Below are 24961 nucleotides of genomic sequence, written 5' to 3'. Positions count from 1 at the left end.
ACAGTGCAACAATTATAGAGGTATCACATTGCTGAGTACCATCTATAAGATATTCTTCACTATCGTGCTAGGCCGGATAGCCCCATACGCCCAGAACATCATTGGCCCATACCAAAGAGGCTTCACTCCAGGCAAATCAGCAACAGATCAGATTTTCTCTCTGCGGCAAGCGATGGAAAAACTGTTGGAATATGGACAACAGTTGCACCATCTATTCATCGACTTTAAAGCCGCCTCTGATAGCATAGCCAGGGTAAAACTGTACACGGTCATGGGAGAATTCGGTATCCCGACGAAATTAATAAGACTGACTAGGCTGACCCTGACCAATGTGCGAGGCCAGATAAAAGCAGCAGGATCACTCTCAAGACCATTCGACATCAACAACGGTCTACGACAAGGGGATGCGCTATCATGCGTCCTCTTTAACCTGACCCTCGAGAAAGTGATCCGTGATGCTGAGGTAAATGCAAGAAGTACGATCCTCTTCAAGTCCACTCAACTACTGGCCTATGCTGACGATATCGACATCATGGGAAGAACCACCCGAGGTGTACAAACTGCCTTCATCCAGATCGAGCAGGCGGCGCGAGATCTTGGGCTGCACATCAATGAGGGCAAGACAAAATATATGGTGGCAACTTCAGCACCGAAGACGAATCAACCAACAACATCAAACCGCACTGGTCAAACACGAAGAAGAATAAGGATAGGAGAATACAACTTTGAGACCGTTGACAATTTCTCCTATCTAGGGTCGAAAATCACAACCGATAACAACTACGATGATGAAATCCGCGCACGGTTGTTGTCAGCCAACAGAGCCTATTTCAGCTTACAAAGACTGTTCCGCTCGAAACGTCTCACCATAGGGTCAAAGCTCTTACTGTACAAGACTATAATCTTGCCAGTCCTCATGTATTCCTCGGAAACTTGGGTTCTTAGCAAGAAAAATTGCGAACTCTTGGCCGCGTTCGAGAGAAGAATCCTCCGAAGAATTTTTGGCCCCCTACATGAGGATGGACGATTCCGTAGCCTACACAATGACGAAATCTATGATCGATACCATGACCGTCCGGTTGTGGATAAAATCCGGCTCAATAGGTTACGGTGGGCGGGTCATTTAATCCGTATGGATGAGGATGATCCCACCCGGAAAGTCTATAAAGGCAATATCTATGGTAGAAAAAGAAGACGAGGCAGACCCTGCCTAAGATGGAGCGATGGCGTGAGTCAGGACGCCAGACAGCTTTTAGGGATATCGAATTGGTGGACCTCGGCGCAAAACCGGGATGTCTGAAGTTCCTTATTAAGGCAGGCCTAGACCGGATACCGGTTGTTGCGCCGTTGATGATGATGAAGATTATTTAAATATACGTCATCCATTCCCAAATTAGCTACCAGGTGAAAAACATCCTAAGGAAACGTGACTTCAAAGTGATATGTACCAGCAGACATATTAACTGAGGACATGAATAGGAAGCGTCAAGGACCCCAAGGAAGATAGCGAGAAAAGTGGAATCTACCAGATGTGAAAAATCATACGAGTATATAGGGCAAACTTGAAGAATAATAACAACAAAAGCAAAAAGCAGACCAACAGATGCCCTCAAATCATTGGTAGCCAGACACATCATCTAGAAGAAACATACAATAACGGAGGATAATCTAAGGGAAATTAAGGAGGTTGATGACTTTAGCAAATTGAAAAGAGAGTTTCATCATCGACAAGATGCATGAGGAAAAAAGAATTAAGAATGATTTAGGAAACGTACACAGTTGGCCTTTTGGATTAATTAGGTAATAAAATTAACGAGCAATTAAGGTCTTGATTTAGGTATTTAAGGACAAGCTGGCCCATAAACAGTTCAGACAAAACTGGTCCTCGAAATATCGGTATATGAGGAATAAAAAACTCATTATTCGGCATTAAAAATTAAAATTTGTCTTTTTTTCATTATTTCAGTAAATATACACGAAACAGATAACTTATTGGCTTACTATAACTTTGTCAATAATAGCACTATTTCCACCACACTTTCTAGTATTGTCCATATTATGGTTTGCAAAGGTCACTGCGAATATGCTCTATCCAGATGAGAATGTAGAGTCGGGTTTCGGCGTCTTAAAAGTGGCGATTTTCAACAGCGCTTATGTGAATCGTTTCGGAAAGTATCGAATATACGCCACATTACTAACATTCAGCAAAATTGCACTGAACGAGACAGCAAAAATTCGAAAGGCAAAGACGAGCCTCAAGGCAGCCAATGATCATTGCATTAAGCAAATTGCTGGGTAACCATTTAAAGTCAAACAGGAGACTGTCTTCAAATGGAGGTGGTGTGACAGTATTACGCATGTAAGAGATAATGAGTATGATATTAACTAACGAATAATTTTTTTTCTTCAGACTTTGATATAAAAGCAAAACATTTTTGAAGTTCACAACATACAATTGAAAATTTGTTTGTTTCATATGCACGAAAGAGAAGAAAATTAATAAAATGTTATTATGAACAAGGGTGTGACATTTTCGAATATTAAAATCTATATGTAAAAAAAGAGAAGAATCGGGTGAGATTTGAAAGAAGAATTTTCGCAACCACCACGAAAACTGCATTTCCCGAGAAAAAAAATCATGAAAATGCTTTTAAACAATTTTTGGTTGGAAGGCGGAAGTAGCAGTGACACATTTAGAAGGGGCAACAATTACATTGCTGGTATACAGTAGAATCCACTCTTCCACGATGGTCGTTGAGTGGATCACCGCAAGAGTAGTAAAGAAGGAATGCGGGCACCGCGGGAAGTTCTGGGGAGCTGAAGCGCATTCTAGGTAATCGCAAATTTTGGAAATCCACAGCCGCTCCTAACGGATTCACCATCTTTCTCTGGTAGAGATGATACACTCCACTCACCAGAATATATCTCCTCGATGTTATGACCCAGACGAGGGCCACATATATTAGAATGAATTTCACCACCAGGCTGAGAGGTGGTGGCGTTCGATCAACACGTGGTCAATTTGAATGAAAGTGGTCCCATCTGGAGAGGCCCACGTATATTTGTGGATCACTTTCCGCGCAAACCAGGTACTTCCAACAAACATTTCGTGTGACACTGCTAATTGAAGGATACGCAGTCCGTTATCATTGGTATCCGTATGTAAGCTATGAGAGCCAACGTATCGTCTGAATACGGGCTCCTTCCCTACTTGGCTGTTAAAATTCCCAAGTATGATTTTGATATCATATCTGGGACAGGATTCGAGGGTTCGTTCTACTACCTCGTAGAAGGTATCCTTCTCCGACTGTGCAGTCTCCTCTGTAGGGTCGTGAATGTTAATATTCGCTTATGTTTTCAAAGTCGATAACAGAAGGTTTCATTTTTTGACTGACTAAGAAACCTACTCCGAGCACATGGATGCTGGATCCTGGATGGCCACGCATCTCCTGTAACGCTGTTACATCAGTCCTATATTGGGACAGGGTATCGGCTAGCTGTTCAGCAGCTTCATCTCTATACGGGGGGTGCATGTTCCATGAGAAAATGTGCAAATCGTTATTCCTTTGTCGTTGCCGGGTTCGTCGTTTTGTTATCCGTCCAGTCCGAGACTCCTGTTGTGGCTTCGTAACAAGTTGTTTTCCATGTAGGGTTGTCAGTCCTACCCAACCCCCAACCTGGAGGACCAGTTGGTACAATTTGTCCCGTTTTTAGGCGCGGGAGACTCGCCTTCATCCTTCTCCGTCTGCAGCTTTTCGTTAAGAAAGAACTCTCAACGGTCACCACGTGGATGTGAAGATAGGGTTTGGTTGTAGAGCTGTTGGTGTTGATTCAGCAGGCGTTCTCTAGGTTTTATGCCCCATTGTGGGTACCAATCCACGTTTCACTCTGGGACCTATACTACCCTTTGACCACCACCACCAATGGCCTATGGCATCATATAGAGTCTCACCATGCAGATATGCTTGAATTAGCCCGCCATGTAGCAATGATTGTAGAATTTCTGCCGCTTCTTGATGACTGATACAATTAACCCAATGGAGGTATCATCGAAAGCGTCTGCTATATTCATAGGACTATGATAGCTATCTCTATTGTTGGTTAGAATCTCAATCCTTGGCACCAATGATGAGGTGCTGTTTCACAAAATTTTCGCGAATCTGGGTGCGATGCAGGAGGTAAGAGAGGATGTTAGCTTCCGTTGGTGTTAGTGTCCCTCGGGATTAAATGAAGGTTTAGCTTTAGCCTTTAGTCTTCATCTCCACGAGCCCCTATTGACTATGCGAACTCTTTTATAATTTTGGTTAGGTTTTTAACTATATAGATGTCCTTTTTGTCCTATTGGATAGACGGCGTGTCTTCTGCCGTAGGTTCGTAAGATTATGATTTCATCAGCTACATTTTGTTTGCTTGTGTTTTTTCTACATAACTTTTCTGTACGAGGCAATGATTACCCTTTCTAGATTAGTTTATCTATGTCCACCTTGATGTTGTCTGTGGTTTTGAACACTCTCCTAACGTCCAACGTCCCAATTGTCAGGTTTCGTTCATAGAGCTTTCAGTTCGTGTTAAATTGTCGCTCGTAGCATAATAACATAACACGGGATGATAAGCGGTATCTTCGTCTAAACCCGATCTTTAGCTCTCAAACTGGCGCAGGGTATAATCAAGGCTACTTTGTTAAAATTCTGTTTATGCATTGAGTCCCAGTGAAAGGTGCATACCTCCATACCTCAGACAGAATTGCTTTGCTCGAGGTTTAGCGGTTTTGGGTATTTTTCTAGCTCCACGATCATCTTCAGGGGGATTAGGTTTCCCTAGGCATCGTTGATCCGCTAGGTTTTACCGCCGGGACATATTCGTTTCTCTATCGTTCGAAAGGACTTTCTGAATTATGAATTGGCGGCATCTTTGATTCTAACGTCCTTCTTTGCATTTGATTTGGATTGCGTTGTTAGCCTTGGCCTTCAGACAGAAATGGTGTCACCTATGCCGTTGAATAGGTTTCACTCTGTCCCTCATCTATTCTATAAGCTTCTAGACAATTTTTTTCGGTTTATAATTAGCCTTCCTATTCCGGACGTAGTTGTATTCATGAACTTTAAATTTATATTTCCACTGTTCTGTTTAATGAGCAGAGGTTGAGATTTTGTCTCATCCCGAATAGCGCATAGGTTTACGGGTGCTCCGTTTTGTTTGACCCTCGGGGGTTGATTTGATTCGTACACAGGCTTACGAGTACAGAGGTAATTAAAGATCCACGTGTCTTATAACCCCAGCGTTCGTTACTCCATAGGAACGCGCGATACCCCAGAAGCTATATTCTCTCATATGCATGGTACCACCTACATATCAGTACGATCCGATTGACTTCAAGGCATTAGGAGATATCTCCAACCTATCACGACAGGTAGGTTATGTCACTGGGGCATTCAAATAACCAGTTATTCATCTCTATGCGCGCGATCGAGCTTTTAAGCAAAAAGGGGTACATTTTCTATTGATTTTTAATAAGAATGTAGCCGCTTGGGACATGGCGCGTCAATCATGCTCACGGGCTACCGTTGACGATTTGCAGAAATGCGCTTCAGTTCAATCCAGGACTCCCCAAGATACACATGCTTGCATTTCTCCTCGACTTTTCTACAACAGGACTCGTCGACCATCTTGGAATAGTGGTATAGTCCTTAGTGTGTGACCTATCCACTGCCGTTACTGGTGAACATGTTGATCAGTAGGAAGTCAACATATTCACGGGTAACTGATTTATATGACGACAAAGTTCATCGTTCGAAATTGGAATTGGATTTGGAACTTTTGAGTAACAGTGGTAGTTTCTTCCCATATAACCACTTTAGCACAGAACATGATGTTGGTGCTAAGATAACTGCGTTTTCAGATTTTTGACAACGAGGATGGACCTATCACGGTTAGTGCTTCGAGCATAATCAAGCTTGGTGCACCATTAGTAGAAAAGACACTTCCGATATTTACAAATTTATCAATTGCTGCGATGTTTGTGCAGATTAATGCATATAGGAAGAATGCGATGACCTGTCAGATTCATAACCTTGGTTTTATTAGTGTTTATTTTCAATTTGATTCTACTTACCTCTCTTTGCAAATCCAGGTCCATTTGCCAAGGAGTATGACTCCGGTGTGGGAGTAAGCAGATACCATCAGCGTAGTCGAGATGTTGAGGGGAAAGATCACATTGTTTATTGAAGCCTTTCACGTCCTCCGGCAGCCTGGCAGCGTAAAGGACGTCACCAACAACAAGAAGGAATAGTATCGGTGACAATATGCTAACTTGGTGCACTCCGCTTTGGACTTCAAATTCCACTGAGACTTTGCAGCATGTGATATTTAGCGTCATGATATATCGCTCTGATAATAACTATTAGTTTCTTCGGAATATCCCTCCTATGTAGAGCACTCCAGATACACTCCCTGTGTACGCTGCTGAAAGCCTTCCTGAACTAGAGGAAGACCAGGTGAAGCAAATATAGATGACACGTGATCACCTGTGAGTACCCCGTAATTATATTTTAATAAGTGAAGTCGAAAGTCCGTGATTTACTTTGAATGCATTTACATTAAATTGTGAAAATCCACTGTATAGAGAATTTTAACCAATTGTTTGATAAATTTCAAATGTAGACTCAAAGCTAGTGGATCAATTGGATAAATGCCTATTTGGACCAATACGTTGTTCTTTTTTCTTCGATAAATAGATGGTCCACGTATCTTCATATAATTTTGTAGGAATCAAACGATCCGATTTTTATATACAGTGGATTTATTATCAACGATAATAACAGATATTTTATAATAAAATAATCTCATCTGACATCGCCTTCTTTCACCAGCAGATGGCATCAGTTTCTGATAAAAGATTGGACAACTATAAAGAAATGTGAGGGGAAGTTTGGGAAATTATTTTTTATTTGGGAACTGCCGCAAGAGAATCAAATGTCAGTGCTGTATACAAAACATCGTTTGGTATTCTTGTGTACAACAAGTGCGCGTAGTGTTTTTCACTGAACCGGGAGGTTCACCCATCTCTGCTTTATGACTCGCGACTGTCTCGAGCTGATTTTCAACTGTTCTGCTGTAACCAGATGCCCTCGTCTGCTTCACTTGTTGACGCTTCAAGTTGTACCTGAGCGAACCTGAGAACTGACAAATCTCTCGCCATCTTACGCGTGGATTTCTTGAGACAATAGTGATCTTGGCTTGCGGTTTCTTCGCGTATTAAGTCTTCTTTTTTTGTTAAAATGATACCTGTAAGTTATGGAGTAAAGTGGAATTTCTAGTTTGGTATTTATCGTTCTTTTCTCCTCACAGCACTCAAAAGTGTTTATCGGAGGTCTTCCGTCCGGCTCTAAGCCGCATGAATTGCGACGGCTCTTCGAGAACTATGGAGTCGTGACTGAATGTGATATTATGAATCGATGCGGCTTCGTACATATGGAGAGTCCGCAGATGGCAGACAACGCTATTCGAGGCCTGCACAATACGACTTTCAAAGGAGCAGTGATATACGTGGAACCAGGACGTCCTAAAGATAGAAACAGGAGTGCTGGTGGCGGAGGGAGCGGCGGAATGGGACGCGGTGGACCTGTTGGCGGACCCAATCAACGAATTGGCGGTGGAGGCGGCGGAGGTAAAGGAGTTTCAAAGAGACTGATAAATTTTCAGTGAAATCAATGCATCAGCGTTAGTTTCCCACTATTTTTAATCACTCGATCATCTTTTCATTTCTAACTCCTTTTCCTTGCAATTCTTCTCTTTGTGATTCTTAAGGCTGATCAGGATTTTTGCTCTGTCCAAGCTGTCTAGGGAAATGAGCAGCTTCAATCGTCTGCTGGACGATTGCAATGGTGCAGATGCTTTTTCGTGATCCGCGAAGGCTTCAAAGCAAGAATTTAACCTCAGCATTTCAGGTATATCGGCTGTGTAAAGTGTATAACCTCAAATCAAAAAGGCTTATTGCAATTTAATTGTCTGGATATGATCTTCGATAATGATTTTGAGCTACTCGTTACTTAGAAAGCGTTTTTATATAGACTAAAACGAATACGTGTGTTTGCCTCACAACAAAAAAAGTAGTTTAAGGACTCTTTGGCTCTTGTTTCAAAATCGAATTTCTCCGGGGTGACAATCAAATGATCAACAGCTAAGTGCAGCTCCGTCGCAGAACATGCTGGCATACACTTGCTTGTTAGTTTGAGCCTTATTTCTTTCATTATTTACACGTTATGCTACAAAAATTCATCGACGATTTTGAACTTGTCTTAAAACTTAAATATCAACCGATATTAAGTCAAAATTTATTGCAGCTCAGAGACATGAAGAGAGCTGCATTCACAGTCGATCGAGGACGGGCGGAGATTTGTGTATACCAACTTGTGTTGTATTTTTGGCAGATTTACCACATATAACGCATCATTAATTCGAATCGAAACTTCACCAATATTCCTCTGGCATAGAAGACACGACACACGCAGCAGATGACTTTATTAATGTAGTGATGTGTGTGGTTATTGGCAGTGGACGGGTCTTGATCTGATTAAGCCCGCTTTTATACCAGTTATTAGAGTCATCAAAGTGAAGCTTGACAGTAAATGCTTTGATTATGTTTCTGTCGCTAAATTATAACATTTGTTTACTATGCCAGGAGAGGGACAGTACTGAAGGATTTGGTGAAGAAAAAAAGGCAGTTACCAAGTATCTCGGACTGGTACTGCTCTCAATCTCCTTTTGTCCGAAACGCACAGATAGTAGCTATTGCAAATTCTCGGTGTACGCAGCTGTGGCGGCACATCTTGTTTGCGATCGTAAATGCACGTTCTTTCATTGAATAGATATTTTCTGTAGTAAATTTCCCGGTTGAGTCGCTGGCGCAACTGCTAGGCTAAACAGGTACCTTTTCCATTCGATTTAAATCCACTAGACTACTTACTGTGCAGGACATTTGAAAGAAATTGCTTATAACGGTATCCTAACGTCTTTAGGAGAAGTTTCTTCTAGAATTACTAATCTTCTTTTTCTTCAGCCTTTATACTGTTCACAAACGGGTCGGCTCGTTGTGATCAGTTTCGCCATTTGGCTCTATCGAATGCCTGATCTGAGTGCAATCTCGAGGTTTTTAAATCCCCATCCAGCGTATAAAGCCACGGTTGTTTCGGCCTGCCTTTTGGTCGCTTACCATCAACTTCGATTTTCAGACCAATCTTGGCAAATGAATTCTCGTTAGCGCGAATTACGTGACCATACCATCGAAGACACCTCTCTCGCAATTTTTTCACGATCGATACAACCACTAGTCCAAAGTAACATCTTCGCCTTCATTACCGCAAGACGCTTGTCCTTTATAGCCAACACTCAGAACCATAGACAGCGGATCGTGGTAGAGCAATTGAACCCAGCGCACGAGTTCTTCTGGCACGAAGTGTTGTCGTAAAGCATACCAGATGAATTCGTGTGGCACACGGTCAAACGCTTTCTCTAGATCCAGAAATGCAATGTACACAGGCAATGTTTTTCACGGTGTTTCTCCATGAGTAACCGCGCAGCGTGTATTGCGTCAGTAGTTCCGCAGTTTTTATCAAATCCGGCTTGATTTACGTTTATTTCAATGATTTCGCGAATGCGGTTGTCAAGAATGCGTCCAAGCATCTTCACGGTATGGGAGAGTAACAAGAATTTTTGAACATTCTGCTGGTCCTTTTTTAAGGTTTTGTTTGTAAAACAAAATATTATTAAAATCGGTTTACTGTCTGTCTGTCTGTCTGTCCGTCACACGCATTTTTCTCGGAGACGGTTACAGCGATTGACACAAAATTTGGTAGAAAGGTGGGAACTGTGAACGCTTACGCATAAAGTGAGTTACATCCTCTTACGATGAATTTAAGGGGGGTCCCCATACATGCAAAAGGGAGGTGTAATTTTTTTTTCATCAAATATAGTCATGTGGGGTATCAAATTAAAGGTCTCGGTTAGTACTTTTCGAAGCCGGTATTAGTTTTGACTTTTGCTGAAAAGGTGGGGAGTGCAGGGGGTTGAAAATGGTCATTTTTTTAACGAACCCATTCTCAGGAACTACCAAACCGAAAAATCTGGAAAAAATCAGGGGGCTGCCACTATATGGTGCCTAGGCTCCGAAATACCCTCCATGTCGATACCTGTTCAAATAATAATAAGTTAATAATGGTATATTACTATAATTTTTAGTAATTGACAGGAAAACCCCCCTTAGGTTCACCCTAGAATCAAAAAATTTTGCAGCAATGTAGGCTACAGTATAGATCATGATCCTGCCAAATTTGGTGAAAATCGCACTATTACTAACAAAGTTATACTAGGTCAAATCTGTGCTCCTCTGCAAATTCAAGACTATAAATGTCAATATCACTTGAAAGTGGCTATTTTCACATAATATATGCGTATTTTACGTGCTACATGCTAATGGGACAAATGCACACCCAAATCTCTTTATAAAAGAAATACACAAAACCTTTCATACCTGAAGCGTCTAGCTTCCGGTTTCCTGACTTGTTTCCATATTGGAACTGTAGTACTTTGTTGTCAGTTCGATGGTGTTCTATTTTCCTGAATAATCCGATTAAAAAATTCACTGAGCCATAGTGTTGGGTCCTAGCTCTTCGCTTTCCAGAGCTCAGATGCGATGTCTTCAGGTCCTGTGGCTTTCCCCGATTTCATTCGTTTTATTGCCTCCTCGACTTCAGTTGTGGAATTGCTCCAAATTTCGGCAATGATTGTGGAAGTGGAGGATGAGCAAATTTTTCTGTTGAAATCTGCTTGTAGCGACATGGTAATGACATGACAGCACCAACATGGCAACGCCTTTCAACAGTTGATATGCTCAACAAAGTAACGTCACTATATGGATCGGCAAGGATATAAATTCGACGCCATCCGACTCTTTTACGCACTCTTTCTCTCGACCTTCTCGGTGTTTGTTGAATAAATGGGTAGAACCATAAAAACATACTTTTTCATGTTTCTACATGCTCGAAGTATTCTCGCCATCTATCTGTCGCGGCTCGGCGGTTGGTAAGCAAAGTACCGTTCTTGTCATTAACGCAACAGAAGTCTTCGATATCCTGTGTGCTTCCGTTACGGGTTTGGCATATCGATACAGATCTCTCCCGCCATCCCGGGGGTCCAGTTTATCGTAAATTGTAATAGTCCGCTCGGGTGACAGCGACTGCTTTCTTTGCTTCCCGGTTGACATTCGTATAAATTTGCCAATTGGCCAGCGTTTTATCGTCGCACAGATTTGAGAAGCAACTTAGGGTGGGCTCAGGACAACTCATCCCAAACAAAAATTTTCATTTTTATTAGCTTAAACAAGTTAGGTTCTAACCAGGCGATTTCGGTCGTTATAATTCATACCCTTGGCGGGTTTTGCATTCAATAAAAACGAGCTAAATGCCACCCGTTGCCGCTTTCGGTCACGGTAGAGGCGCTGAGGCTGAGGCAGTGTCTGATGAGATCGCCTCTGCCCTGCAATCGAAACCGCAAAGCCAATATTAGAATCATTCCAAAGCCAAGTATCTCGGTTGATGTACCGTTTACCTGGCTTGGTGACCCGAGAGGTCACGGCGCTTTGTGGATCATGTGTTTCATTTGGTTCCACGATTCTTCCACATTCGTAATGGTTGGTAATCGCGTAAGTGAAATAATTTCTTCTTTCTTCTCAGAAAATCGCCATCATTTAATGCGCAGCGGGCCAGTGCGTTTCTCACGCTGTTTTATCGGTGGGTTAATTCGCAGGACGGCAATCAACGGGCGATATTGAGATGCGATGGTCGTATAGGGAATGGCTTTGCAAGCAGTGATGGTGGTAAAATGTCGGCGTCTTATGATAAAATAATATAAAATGTAGGATGTTGAACCATGTATTCATAAGTACAAGGTTATGTGTGTCCGCAAAATCGATTATACGGCCGCCACCCTCATTGCGTGCTCCAAACCCCTTGCCCCATGGCACCTGTTGCCCTCTGCCTTTTCAGCCGATCATTAAATCGTTCGACTTCTTTAATGGCATCACGGAAACCCCCCAAAATGGTAATGCCAAAATAGGGAAGTTTATAGCCATTTTTACCACGTTCAAGTTCAACGTCGCAGCTTTTGGCACCAGACCATCGTATTTCTTGTATGGCACACTTCTCCGAAGTGTGAGTGAGGGCCTTCGTCTTTCCAGTGTGGGTACCAACATTTAGCGTGTATTTACGAATTTCTTCGGCTCGAACAAATTTGCTTACATCTTGATGCCGTCCATTCGTCCTTTTGGCACCAGACGGTCGGGTTTCTTGTAGAGCGCAAATATCAATGCACTTTTCCCGAAGGGCTGTTGCGAGTTCCTCGGTCTAGTCTAGGTTCCAATATTTAGCTTTCAGATACGTATTTGTTTTGTTCGGACTAACTTATAATACTTATGCCCTGACGCCGTCCATGCGTCAAGAACCCTTGCCAATTTCTCGACAGGACCGGAATCGACTGAAGTGGACGCCATAGCATTTCTCCAAAGCTCATTGTTATTAAATCCGATCATTTTGTTTTTAACGACATTGGCCCTTCCACTCCTTGCAAAAGGCCTCGGGTTCCCAAGATTTCCGTACGAGTAGAATTAGTAGATTTGCAGTGACTACCGCGATGCAACGATAAATAACTTTCTTTGAAGTGAATCGAATGAATTGATGGCCGAGATGATTTTTCTTCTGCTTTGAGGAACTCAAGCTCCAGCTTACAAAGAAGTCACTACCTCAGCCGGGTATCAATTTATCCGCTTAACAGTAAATACTGGTAGCGAGCATGAAATTTACCCCATCTACACCCTGATGCTACACGGCTATCCAGACTATAGTGACTCTTTTTTCCTGTTTTTTTTTTTTCAAACAGGCTTGATACCGTTGATGGTGGAGTATAAAAGCCTTGTAAAAAAATATCTTTCATAAAAAGAAGTCAGGAACGGTTAAATCGGGTGATCTGGTCGGCCAGTGCAAATCATCAAAACGAGAGATTAAGCGACCCGGAAATGCTTCCTTCAGAATATCGGTTGTGTGCACCGTTGCACCGTCCTGTTGGAACCACATGTTCTTCAGTCCAAATTCATCCAGTTGAGTAAGAAAAAATCGGTAATCGTGACTCTGTAGCGCGCGCCGTCCACAGTGGTCGTTTGGTCCGCAACATTCTCAAAGAAAAATGACCTCCAGTAACTTTGAGCGAGTGCCATGGCTCTTCGTGGGTGATACACGGATTTCCGATGCTCCAGAAATCATTATTTTGTTTATTCACGTAACCATTAAGATGGAAATGATCCTCATCGCTCATCATAATTTTCGATGAAAAATTGTCCTCCTCGTTGAGATTCAGGATGGCTTGAGCGTAGGTTAGACGCGTTTGGCGGTCAACAATTACAGTTGATGAACTGTCTGCACTTTGCAAAGGAACATCTTCAAATCTTCTACTAAAATTCTGCGTAGGGACTGCCCGAATATGCCTAATTGACTGGCTTGTCGTCAAGTCGATGTCCCGATCTTCTCTTCTACGTCTTGGGCAACAGCAGCGATATTCTCAGCTTCGGGGTCGACCAGTGTTGGAAACATCTCGTGTTGTCCCAGTCTCTTCAAGGTGAATAGCCAAATGCCGTAGTGTTTATCGAGTTGGTGGCAGACGGACAGGGAATCTGCAACGAAATTCTTGTTGTTGTAGGTTTTAGTTGTCCCACGACCTCCCCGCAGGCTGATAGAGAGAGCTAAGTTCTCTGGTCCGGTCCACGATGATCTTACCTGGGAACGAGAATTGGCTAGGTCTTCGGTATATGTGTGCCAGTCCCCACTCGATTTTTAGGCGCTGGGTAGTATGTTGCCAGTCGCGTTATAGCTTTGTACTGATGAAGGGGGCAAGTCGCTCCTGAAATATATATTTACATTTAAAACTAAAAATATTAGTTTGGGGAATCATTTTTAGGCTAGACTACAAGTAGGAAACAAAAATATAATCTCTTTAATTTGTTTATAGCCACACTGTGTTTCCTACACTAAAAATTAAGGTGATCTATTGTTTCCTGCACGCGACACTTTAGACAATTGTCATTATTGATTTTGCCAATCTTCAAAAGGAAAGGTTTGCTGTAGACATGGTTTGAGTAAAATCTATTGAAAGTTTTTACAATGGCTACACTATTTGTTGGGAAGAAAGCTGGTATTTTAAAGAGCAGTTCCGGAAATATTGCCGCGAAATTTTTGCCTTTTAATCTCAAGGTTGCCTTCTTGTATTATTCTGCATCACCCATAGTACATCCTCAGCTGCAAAGTATGAAACCATGCTGCTGAGTGCGCCATCTTGCTCAACATAATTTCATTTTTAGCTGGCCACCGCAGTATTTTTATCTCCTCGAAGTTAGAATTCGCTACTGCCTCAATTATTCCTACACAATGGGATGTCTCATGTCTTGCTTTTCCACAAGAGTGCAGGCTTGGGCGTGGGAGTCTATGATTATTGGTATTTTCGTTTTTATCTTTCCCTTGCCATTTGCGTGGCCATCTTAATCCCATTCAGTTCAGCGGAGAGGATCGTCATTGCTTGCATCCTGTAGCCAGCTCTGACTCGAGGGTGGTCAGAGACAGACTATCGATTGGCTTGTGTGGTTATTTTTGTCCCACTTTGTATTTTTTCTCATTGAATAAAATGCAAAATTTTTCTTTCTTTCTTCTAGACAATATAGGACCAATGCAGCAAAGAACAAATTTCGACAATGCACGAGCGGGTCCGGGAACCCAGGGACCTCCGAAAGGCAGACAGGCAGGTGGTAGCAACTTTGGTCCCATGCGACGGGACCGCAATTTCAACGGGGGCCCACGCAGAGGTCCAGAGCCGTACAGCAGAGATGGCCGAAGAAGCGGCAACAACTATCAGGAGGGCTTCCAAAGCGGTGGAAATCGCAATTTTGACTTAAATGATGGTCCTAATAATTTCAATAGTGGCCCAATGAATAATTTCAGTGGTCCTGGTGGAAATATGGGAATGGATAGTTTCGGCGGTGCGAGAAACAGTGCCGGTAACTTTGGAATGGGCAATCAAGACAAAAGGGGATTCGCACTTCCCGATCAATCGTTTAGCAATAATTGTGGCCCGATGCTGGGACCAAACCAAAACATGGGAATGGTTCAGGGAGGAGGGGGTGGAGGTTCGTTCGGCAATAATTCAAATTCGTTCAACAGATCAGGGGGAATGAATGCAAGTCCAAATTGGGGTGGAGGGTTTGGTGGTAATTCAAGTCCATTCAATAGATCTGCTGGAAATGGAAATATGTAAGCATTCTTAGACAAGCTGTGGTTGAGTTTATTAAAATTTCGTTTTTAGGAACCAATCAAACAGACAATATGGTCAGCAAGGCCGAGGAGGTCCGATGAACCAAGGAGGAGGCCAAAATCAAGGAGGATTTCCTTTGAATCAAAACTACAACGAAGCTTTTCCCCCACTTGGAGTAAATAGAGGAAACAGTGGGGGACGAAATGGACCACCTGGATTTAGGAACAACTTCGGTATGAGGAATGGAGGTTTTAACCGAGGAGGCAATATGGGAAATCGGTAAGTCTGGTTTTGGTATTAGAATGAATTTTGCCAGCACAATCATTGTTTTAAGTCACTTTCATCGTTTACGTATGTAAGCCTCAATGGTAGGCAACTCTAAAGTCTAAATCAAAGGACATTTCTGGGTTGAAACTATAAAGTCTTCCTTGGGAATCGAGTACTGGTGTAAAATGCACCCTGATTTAAGACTAATGTTTCACGATGTATACGAAACTGAAATAGTCACGTTTTGAGCTTCAAAGCTTTGACATGATTTAGATAACAGCAAGAGGGAGAATATTTTAAAAACGATATTGCATGATGTAGAGCTTCAAACTGAATGTCTGCTTCAATTTTAGAGTCTTCTACTGGTGATTTCCTATTCACACTATCTGATTAAAGTCGTATCAATATTTTTTTTAGCAATGGGCCGCCACGGCGAGATAATATGATGTCGAATCGTCGCTAATATTTTCTAAGCACAAATAATCTATTGTACAGTTACAAAACACTACCATAAACAAAGCACATTAGCCACTCTCATTTGGGTACAAATTTCTGGAATTGCGAAGTTATTCTTTAAGCGAAACCCAACAAACACTTCTTAAACATAAGCAACGAATCTGAGAAACCTGTTATTGAGTTAAGTTTACGTTTAACGGACATATATCAAAATATTCCTTGGGGGAGGAAGCTAATTTTAGGATGTTTTGTATTCTCTCAATTGTAACACTTCGCATTATATACTTTAGTAATTAGAATTTTATAGTAAATACGCAAACAAAACTATATCCATTGCAATAAACGAAAGGATTGCCTTAATAAGCGGAAGGAGTTGAATTTTCAACGCGGAAGAAACATGTTCTAAGCATACTGTCAGGTATATATTTTTAAATACGATCGATCCCAACTCATAGAACCACTTTTGAATATACGCCGATTGGGGTACATCAGTTACTAGACAGGCCTTACGTCCATTTTCCAGCTGTAAATAATAAAGCTACCATCAGCCATTTGAATTTAATAGTAATTGAGATGGCAAATTGCTGCTCTATCTTACAAGAAGACTTGTTTTTATTATCTCTCCAATCATTGCTTTATTTGAAAAAAAATCGTTATATTATTATGTTTGCCTCAAAATCGGTGGAGTAAAGTTTAAAATCAATTAAAAAATATTTGTAAAAAAATGTCCTTGTGTTTTATTTACATGATTACCTATGGAGATGAAAGTAGGAGTGTCCAATAATTTTATCACGGCCGGAGATTGTAATACATCTGAACATGGGGAAATAATTCATCATGCAACGGATATCAACCCCCTAATTCAGGATTCCATTTCATTGTTCTGAATTCAGTATTTCAAATATTGCTCATCATAAAATGTACCCAAGCATCAGAAAACGAATGAAGTGCGCGGTAAACTGCAAGTAAGCGGATGGTTCGTTCTGCCGATTGATCTCGCCTGTGCTCGGTTGACCGGTAAAACAGTGCCAGTTAGAGATTTAATACACGTGACTTCTCGATAACAAAGTGAAGTCGGTACAGGTCTCACGTCGTGAGTGCGGAACTCATCCTTACTCGAGGGACACTAAACTACAACGTGTACTGGGAAATTCCAACATCAAGACCAAGATGAATTTAAATTTGCTTCAGGTAAGTCTGTCTTCAAGAGAAAACAAACTGATTCGATCATCTCGGCCACCGAGCCCCACCGAACAAAAACCGCTTCCATATTCTCTCTGACAACGACAATATCCATTAGAAACTACTCTACCTAATTAAAATCATCAAACTGGAACGCAATCCTTCACGCTAAGGTAGAAGAGGGAGCACACTCTCATCAATAAAGAAATCTCCCCTCACGAATTCACTCCCGAAGATGTGGCTTCGAAAATTAAGAAGCTAACGCAGGCTTTCCACCCCGTGGTCACGAGCTAATGACACCAATCTGAGCTTTTTCCGCGTAACCCTCAACTCTGAGGCAGATGCCAACTTTGTCATTAAACAAAATATCCTAAGTTGAAAAATGAGAACTAGGTTTTTTCCTTATCCTGTAAATATTTTTATTTTTTCCCCGCATACGATCGTTTCGGAGACCCCGTGTCTCCTTCTTCAGTGCTAGTACCTAATCTCTCCGAAACGATCGTATGCGGGGAAAAAATAAAATTATTTACAGGATAAGGAAAAAAACCTAGTTCTCATTTTTCAACTTATATACCAACTGTAAAAAAAAAGCATGGACACTAATTTCAAAATATCCTACTTTATCAGCGGATCAGCTGGGAGAACCCTAGAAAAGAGGACGTCACCCAATGTTTCAATTGGCAACAATTTGGTCACGTTTCCTCAAACTGTGGATATGACTGCAAATGCGCGGGCCAACACGTCTCCAGGGACTGCTCCCGTTCGAATGTACATGACAACGCCGATAAAGAGTCGGCGGCGGCCCTTAAATGTGCTAACTGTGGTCAACTGGATCAACTGGGAATCAATCCAGCGCAAAGAGAGAGCCAAAAGCACCCCGCACTCCCGATCTGCTCCGTTCTTCCCCAACCTTGACAGAATCTCGTCTGTTCGTGTCTCTCCTAGCCTAGCCTAACCCTCTGTCTTATGCCAACTGGACGGCTCCTCCCTCATTGGCCCCGTCTTTCGCTACAGTGGGCAGGCGTCGAGCAAGACCAGCAAACCTTAGTTCCTTATCGCCCCCACATTTTGTCATTCACAGGGGCTTCTTCATGGAAGTCAGGTCCCTATTTATTAGTCATTCTCGTCTCTGTGGAAGACAATCTCTGACTTCTACCACAACTATCTCCGTCTCCCTCCGGAAGACAAACCCGAAGAGTACTTACAATTCCTCTTCAAATTGCTAGACAACCAAAATGAAGGTGCTCATATTCAACACTAATCCGCTCAGTTCTAACGACAAACCTTTCGCTCTTCACAAGGTCCTTCAGGATTTCGGTCCGAACCTCGCTATCCTAAACAAAACCAGACTGGGGGAAGCCCCCAACGTAAATCTATATGCTCTCGGTTACATTACTTTCCTCCATGACGCGGGTAAAGGCACAGCCATACTAGCCAAAGCGGGACTTAGGGCATATAGCATCCCATCGGCTGCACTGGCATCAAACTACCTATTAGCAGTAGTCAGAGTTCCTGTTAGAAGTGGAGGCGTCCTCCGAGTCCTAATCGGCTCTCTCTACTTCCCGGGCGGTACAGGTCGTCACTTCACTCCCATTCAGTTCGAACTCTGGGAAATTGCGACCAACGCGAGGCAAGTATCTTGGGGCGAATTATAGAGGTATCACGTTGCTGAATACCATCTATAAGATATACTCCTCTATCTTGCTAGGCCGGATAGCCCCATACGCTCAAAACATCATTGACCCATACCAAAGAGTCTTCACTCCAGGCGAATCAGCAACAGATCAGATCTTCTCTGCGGCAAGCGATGGAAAAACTGTTGGAATATGGACGTCAGTTGCACCATCTTTTCATCGAGTTTAAGGCCGCCTGTGACAGCATAGCCAAGGTAAAACTGTACACGGCCATGAGAGAATTCGGTATCCTGGCGAAATTGATTGGACTGACTAGGCTGACCCTGACCAATGTGCGAGGACAAATAAACGCAGCAGGATCACTCTCGAGACGATTCAACATCAGCAACGGTCTAAGACAAGGGGATGCCCTATCATGCGTTCTCTTTAACCTGGCCCTCGAGAAAGTGATACGTGATGCAGATGTAAATGCGAGAGGCACCATCTTCAAGTCCACCCAACTACTGGCCTATGCTGACGATATCGATATCATGGGAAGAACGACCCGAGACACACAAATTGCCTTCATCCAGATCGAGCATGCGGCAATTGGGGTGAGATCTTGGACTGCACATCAATGAAGGCAAGACAAAATATATGGTGGCAACGTCAGCACCGGAAACGAAACATCCAACAACATCAAACCGCACTGGTCAAACGGGAAGAATAAAGATGGGAGACTACAACTTTGAGACCGTTGATAATTTCTCCTATCCAGGGTCGAAAATTACAACCGATAACAGCTACGACGATGAAATCCGCGCACGGTTGTTGGCAGCCAACAGAGCCTACTTCAGCTTACAAAGACTGTTCCGCTCGAAACGTCTCACCATAGGGTCAAAGCTCTTACTGTACAAGACAATGATCTTACCAGTCCTCATGTATTCCTCGGAGACTTGGGTTCTTAGAAAGAAAAATTGCGAACTCTTGGCCGCATTCGAGAGAAGAGTCCTCCGAAGAATTTTCGGCCCCCTACTTGACGATGGACGATTCCCTAGCCTACATAACGATGAAATCTATGAGTGATACCATGGCGGTCAGGTTGTGGATGAAATCCGGCTCAATAGGTTACGGTGGGCGGATCACTTAATCCGTATGGATGAGGATGATCCAGCCGGAAAAATCTATAAGGGCAATATCTATGGTAGAACAAGAAGAGGTAGAGCGATGGCGTAGGTCAGGACATCTGACACCTTTTAAGGATATCGAATTGGTAGACCTCGGCGCAAAACCGGGATGTCTGGAGTTCCTTATTAAGGCAGGCCTAGACCGGATACCGGTTGTTGCGGCGTTGATGATGATGATTGTTTAGTGAAGCAGCTGAACAACTAATGTGAGAGAACGTGGCCTGTTCGAAGCATTCGCGGAGCTAGACGTGGTATTCGCCCTTCCAGAGGAGGAACCTGGGGCTCATTTCCTTGTTTCCTCGTAAGTTTTGAGTGGAGCTATTAGCAAAGCTTTTACATCGAATAAGACCATTTTCCTATCATCCCGTATTCTTTCCCACTCATACCTTTTCCTTAACGACCTAAATCGAACGTCTGCGAAGAGCGTTTTCAAGCTTTTCTACATCAATTTGGTTTACCTCTTTTTATATCCGGTAAAAAATATGATTGATGCAGTCAAATCAGATACCATTGTTTTCATCACGTACGCAGTCATCATATGGCTGCCATAAGCTCCTATGTGGGGCACATCAATTAAGCCTACGGGCCATTGTTGTCGGTTTTTGGCAATGTGTTTCAGTCCCCACCATTTAGCCGGAAAGGGTGTATTCCATTTCTACAGTTCACATATGAATTTCCTTTGTATAAGAGTGAACTGTGCAATAAAGATTTTTGTTTTAGCGATAGAGCTTCTGTCAAACGAACCGATCTCAACATTCCGGGAATTCCCCGTCCGTTCGCTAATGGTGTTACAAGCAACGATCTCTTTTTACGTAAATCTGAATTAAATTTGGGAAAAAAATTAACTTTTGATTAGGTGCAGTGAAATCATTTCTGTAATTTCAATAGTCCAATTAATACTGAAAAGAAATTTTAATATAAAAATAATGATTTTCATATATATCGTATGTAAAGCCATCTATATTTCACATGTTCAAATGTTGTGAGCATTGATTATGTCTTGGGTGCCATAAACAGCTGTCAACTTGTCAAAATGCCAAACATTTGTTGAAAATTCGCGACGACCGAAAATTGCCTTGGATGTGTCGGCATTCGGTTTTCTGCCACGGCGAGGGGTGGTTGCTCGTCGCTGCTTTGATTTGAAGTTTATTTTTATACTTCAAAACCAATCGAGTGAAAGTCAATTCAGACGTTCTTCTAGTGTTATCCGTTTTAGCATAAAATCTTTAAAGAATGGCCGCTAAGAAGACGTTGTCGAGATGAGCAAAGTTTCTTTGGTGCTTTGAAGCATTGCGCGCGCGTTTGGAGTCGCTTGATTTGTGTAAATTTCACGCCAATATGTTTGCTTTTGTGATTTTATTCGTTCTGCTTGGTCCCGCGGTTCGGGCAAATGCCATTGATGCGGAGAGACCGGGAACTGCGTCGGACTTGCAAGGAAAATTGGTTTTCGCCCACGTTGTAAGTAGTTCTTGCGTTTTGTGTTCTCGTTGTTTTGGAGGAAGTTGATTGCGCGCTATTTTCATGGCTTCATTCGTTTCAGCTGTACCGGCACGGCGACAGGACACCAGTTGATCCCTACCCGACGGATCCATGGAGGGATCCGAAATACTGGCCAACAGGTTGGGGTCAGTTGACAAATGTAAGTGGGAATGTTCCTTAATATGTTCTGAAGATTGTTGTTAATATTCTGTGATTTCTGCAAAGGACGTCTGTTTCGTTTAGTAATGTAGATAGATACTTTCCTATAGCATCCAAAATATGCCACATGTACTACGCCTTCAAACAGGCAGACTTTCCGCCAGTTTCAAAAAGTTCACCCATGCATAAATCCCCTCACTGCGGTCAATGACGAGTTTATCTTTAATTTGGCGAATGTATCTTTAATGCAATCCTACTATTAACAACAATTCAATCCATGCAATGCGTAGCAATTTCTAATTTTTTTATTGAATTTCCACGAGCGCTTCTTTACTTATGTAAAGAAATGAAATGAAAAGTTTATATTTTCATTGTGTAATGGGCGAGCATCACAGATGCAAGAGAGAAATCAACAAAGAAATTTAGAAATTAAGTGCGGAAAATGCCGTTGCAATTGGTAGATTGACAAATTATATACTTGGTTGGACGTACTCGGGGCAGATTGTTTTTTCCGTTTAAATTAGTTGGAGCGTGAATTGTGCTTTATCAAACCGCTCATTTTATCATTGAGTACAATATCCAAGAGGAATGCATTAGTGGCCATTAGCATCTATCGCTTTTATCTTCTGTTTGATATGTTGATAAACAAAAAGGCTGATAATTCACAAGGTATAAGAGCTCAAGCCAAATGGCCATGAATAACACAAAATATCGGCACCTGGGCCAAATTTGGTTCCTGATGCTTTTTGCAGATTACAGATTGCATCATTTCAGTAGCCCATGTCTGTTTCCTAGTTAATATTGAGGCTTGATTGGTATATTCCGGTCGCTTATTATCAGCTACATCCCAAAAACCGAATTGCTAAAAGTGAACATTTGTGCTATCTCATAACAGGGGGTTTCCTTACTTTTTTTCATGAATCAGTGGCTGTCATATTTCTATTTATTCTGCTTAAAATAATCTGTAACTGCTTTTGAGCTTAGAGCGATCATCGCTTAACAGATGAAAAAAGGAAAAACTTCCGTTTTTGACTAAGGAGTTTGTTATTCATATTCCAAAAATAGAGTATTTCGGTAACCATTTATCCCTTCAGGGTAGATGATGAAATACAAATACAGTATATGCATACATCATCATCATCAATGGCGCAAGAACCGGTATCCGGTCTAGGCCTGCCTTGATAAGGAATTTCAGACATCCCAGTTTTGCACCGAGGTCCACCAATTCGATATCCCTAATAGCTGTCTGGCGTCCTGACATACGCCATCGCTCCATCTCAGGCTGGATCTGCCTCATCTTCTTTTTCTACCATAGATATTGCCCTTATAGACTTTCCGGGCTGGATCATCCTCATCCATACGGATTAAAGGACCCGCTCACCGTAATCTATTGAGCCGGATTTTATTCACAACCTGACGATCATGGTATTGTTCATAGATTTCGTCATTATGTAGGCTACGGAATCGTCCATCCTCATGTAGGTAGGTAGGTAGGCATCAGTGGCCGCTCCGAGGAGCCCAATTAGCGATTTGGTGCGCCGTTTTGATGCCACAAACTCCTAAGACCGTGACTGTTGTTATGGGAGCAGGGAGGCAGAGTCCAGCCAGCTCGGATCTTCAGAGTAATCTTGAATGCATTTGCACGCGTCTGGCACAGGAGCTCTTGTGATCGGGCTATGGGCTATGTTATAAGCGGGCCAAATTCCCCTTGACTTGGCACAGTTTATAAGCCTTCGCCATCCGCCAGCCCGCTCATTCCCCTCTATGTTCCTATGCCCGGGATCCCAGAGGAAAGTGAGCTTGAGCGTGCCGCTCAGACGGTTCAGCGCGTTTCCGCACTGCCCCACCAGCTGGGAAGATATCGTCGCTGAGTACAAGGCCTTGATGACCGCTTGACTGTCGGTTAGAATGGCTATGTTACGCTAGAGGCTCGAATCACGCTCCAGCCACCGACAGACTTCCAATTTCGCCCGTACTTCCGCTTGGAATACACTGGCCAAACCTGGGAAACCCCCGCGCCGACTCCATAGGCCATCTTTGATCCGTCCTTAAAGAATACTGTGTCATAGTCTTGCAACACGCCGCCGGTCTTCCATTTTGCCCTGGTTGGAAGGTCCACAGCAAACTTTCTAGTGAAGTTCAGCTTGCGTGTGAAGTTCATCTAGGATGTTGCTGTGGGCGTAGGACTTCGCTGCCCAGCATCCGGACTCACGTAGTCTGACGGCACTGCACGCTGCAACATATTTAATGTGGAGGTCTAGGGGGAGGAGATGCAGGAGTACATTGAGGGCATCTGCCCGGCAGGACTGCAGAGCCCCAGTAGCACCTGCACACGCGATTCTTTGAATCCTATTAAGCTTCATTCTATTGTATTTTTTCTTCAAAGCCTGCCACCATACAATCTAGCCGTACGTTAGGATCGGACGCACTACAGCGGTGTACATCCCGAGAACGATCCTTGGCCGGAGACCCCATTTCTTTGCAAAGGTTCTCTTGCAGGCATAGAAGGCTATGCAGGCCTTCTTAACCCTCAGTTCTATGTTCAACCTCCAATTTAGCTTAGGATCCAGGATTACACCCAGATACTTTACATTAGAGAAAAGAACCAATTTTTGTTCATTCAGCCGTGGTAGATGGAATTCAGGTATCCTTGTCTTGTTGGTGAATAGCATCAGTTACATTTTGGTTGGGTTTATGCTGATTGCGCATCGTGCGGCCCACAGGCATACCTCATGTAGGGCGCCAAAAATTCTTCGAAGGATTCTTCTCTCGAACGCGACTAAGAGTTCGCAATTTTTCTTGCTAAGAACCCAAGTCTCCGAGGAATACATGAGGACTGGCAAGATCACAGTCTTGTACAGTAAGAGCTTTGACCCTATGGTGAGACATTTCGAGCGGAACAGTTTTTGTAAGCTGAAATTTTCTCTGTTGGCTGCCAACAACCATAGCTGTTATCGGTTACCGGTTGTGATTTTCAACCCCAGATAGGAGGAATTATCAACGGTCTCAAAGTTATAGTCTCCTATCTTTATTCTTCCCGTTTGACCAGTGCGGTTTGATATTGGTTGGTTGGTTTTTGGTGCTGACGTTGCCACCATATACTTTGTCTTGCCTTCATTGATGTGCAGGCCAAGATCTCGCGCCACCTGCTCGATCTGGATGAAGGTAGTCTGCATGTCTCGGGTCGATCTTCCCATAATGTCGATGTAGTCGGCATAGGCCAGTAGTTGGGTGGACTAAAAGAGGATTGTACGCCTCGCATTTACCTCATAA

The 24961-nt window shown here is 42.8% G+C and overlaps 2 protein-coding genes across 3 annotated transcripts in view; both read left to right on the top strand.

Annotated features, from left to right (window-relative positions):
• Positions 1-6941: 6941 nt before the first annotated feature.
• Positions 6942-16395, top strand: LOC119651884 (heterogeneous nuclear ribonucleoprotein 87F). The gene is made up of 5 exons (XM_038055704.1): positions 6942-7286; positions 7348-7666; positions 14750-15344; positions 15397-15624; positions 16030-16395. The coding sequence occupies exons 1-5, from the start codon at positions 7278-7280 to the stop codon at positions 16073-16075; spliced, it is 1197 nt and encodes a 398-aa protein (XP_037911632.1). The 5' UTR covers positions 6942-7277; the 3' UTR covers positions 16076-16395.
• A 4738-nt stretch (positions 16396-21133) lies between these two features.
• The window catches only part of LOC119651748 (prostatic acid phosphatase), a 42523-nt gene continuing 38695 nt past the window's right edge, over positions 21134-24961 (top strand). The window contains exons 1-2 of one of the 2 annotated variants that reach the window (XM_038055482.1): positions 21134-21508; positions 21591-21689. In XM_038055482.1, the coding sequence (XP_037911410.1) occupies positions 21389-21508; positions 21591-21689 (219 nt within the window). In that variant the 5' untranslated portion in view covers positions 21134-21388. The remainder of the gene's footprint in view (positions 21509-21590; positions 21690-24961) is intronic. The other variant, XM_038055483.1, reaches the window with a different exon arrangement.

This window comes from Hermetia illucens, chromosome 3 (assembly GCF_905115235.1).
Source record: "Hermetia illucens chromosome 3, iHerIll2.2.curated.20191125, whole genome shotgun sequence".
NCBI lineage: Eukaryota > Metazoa > Arthropoda > Insecta > Diptera > Stratiomyidae > Hermetia > Hermetia illucens.
This window is presented reverse-complemented; position numbering and strand designations above follow the sequence as displayed.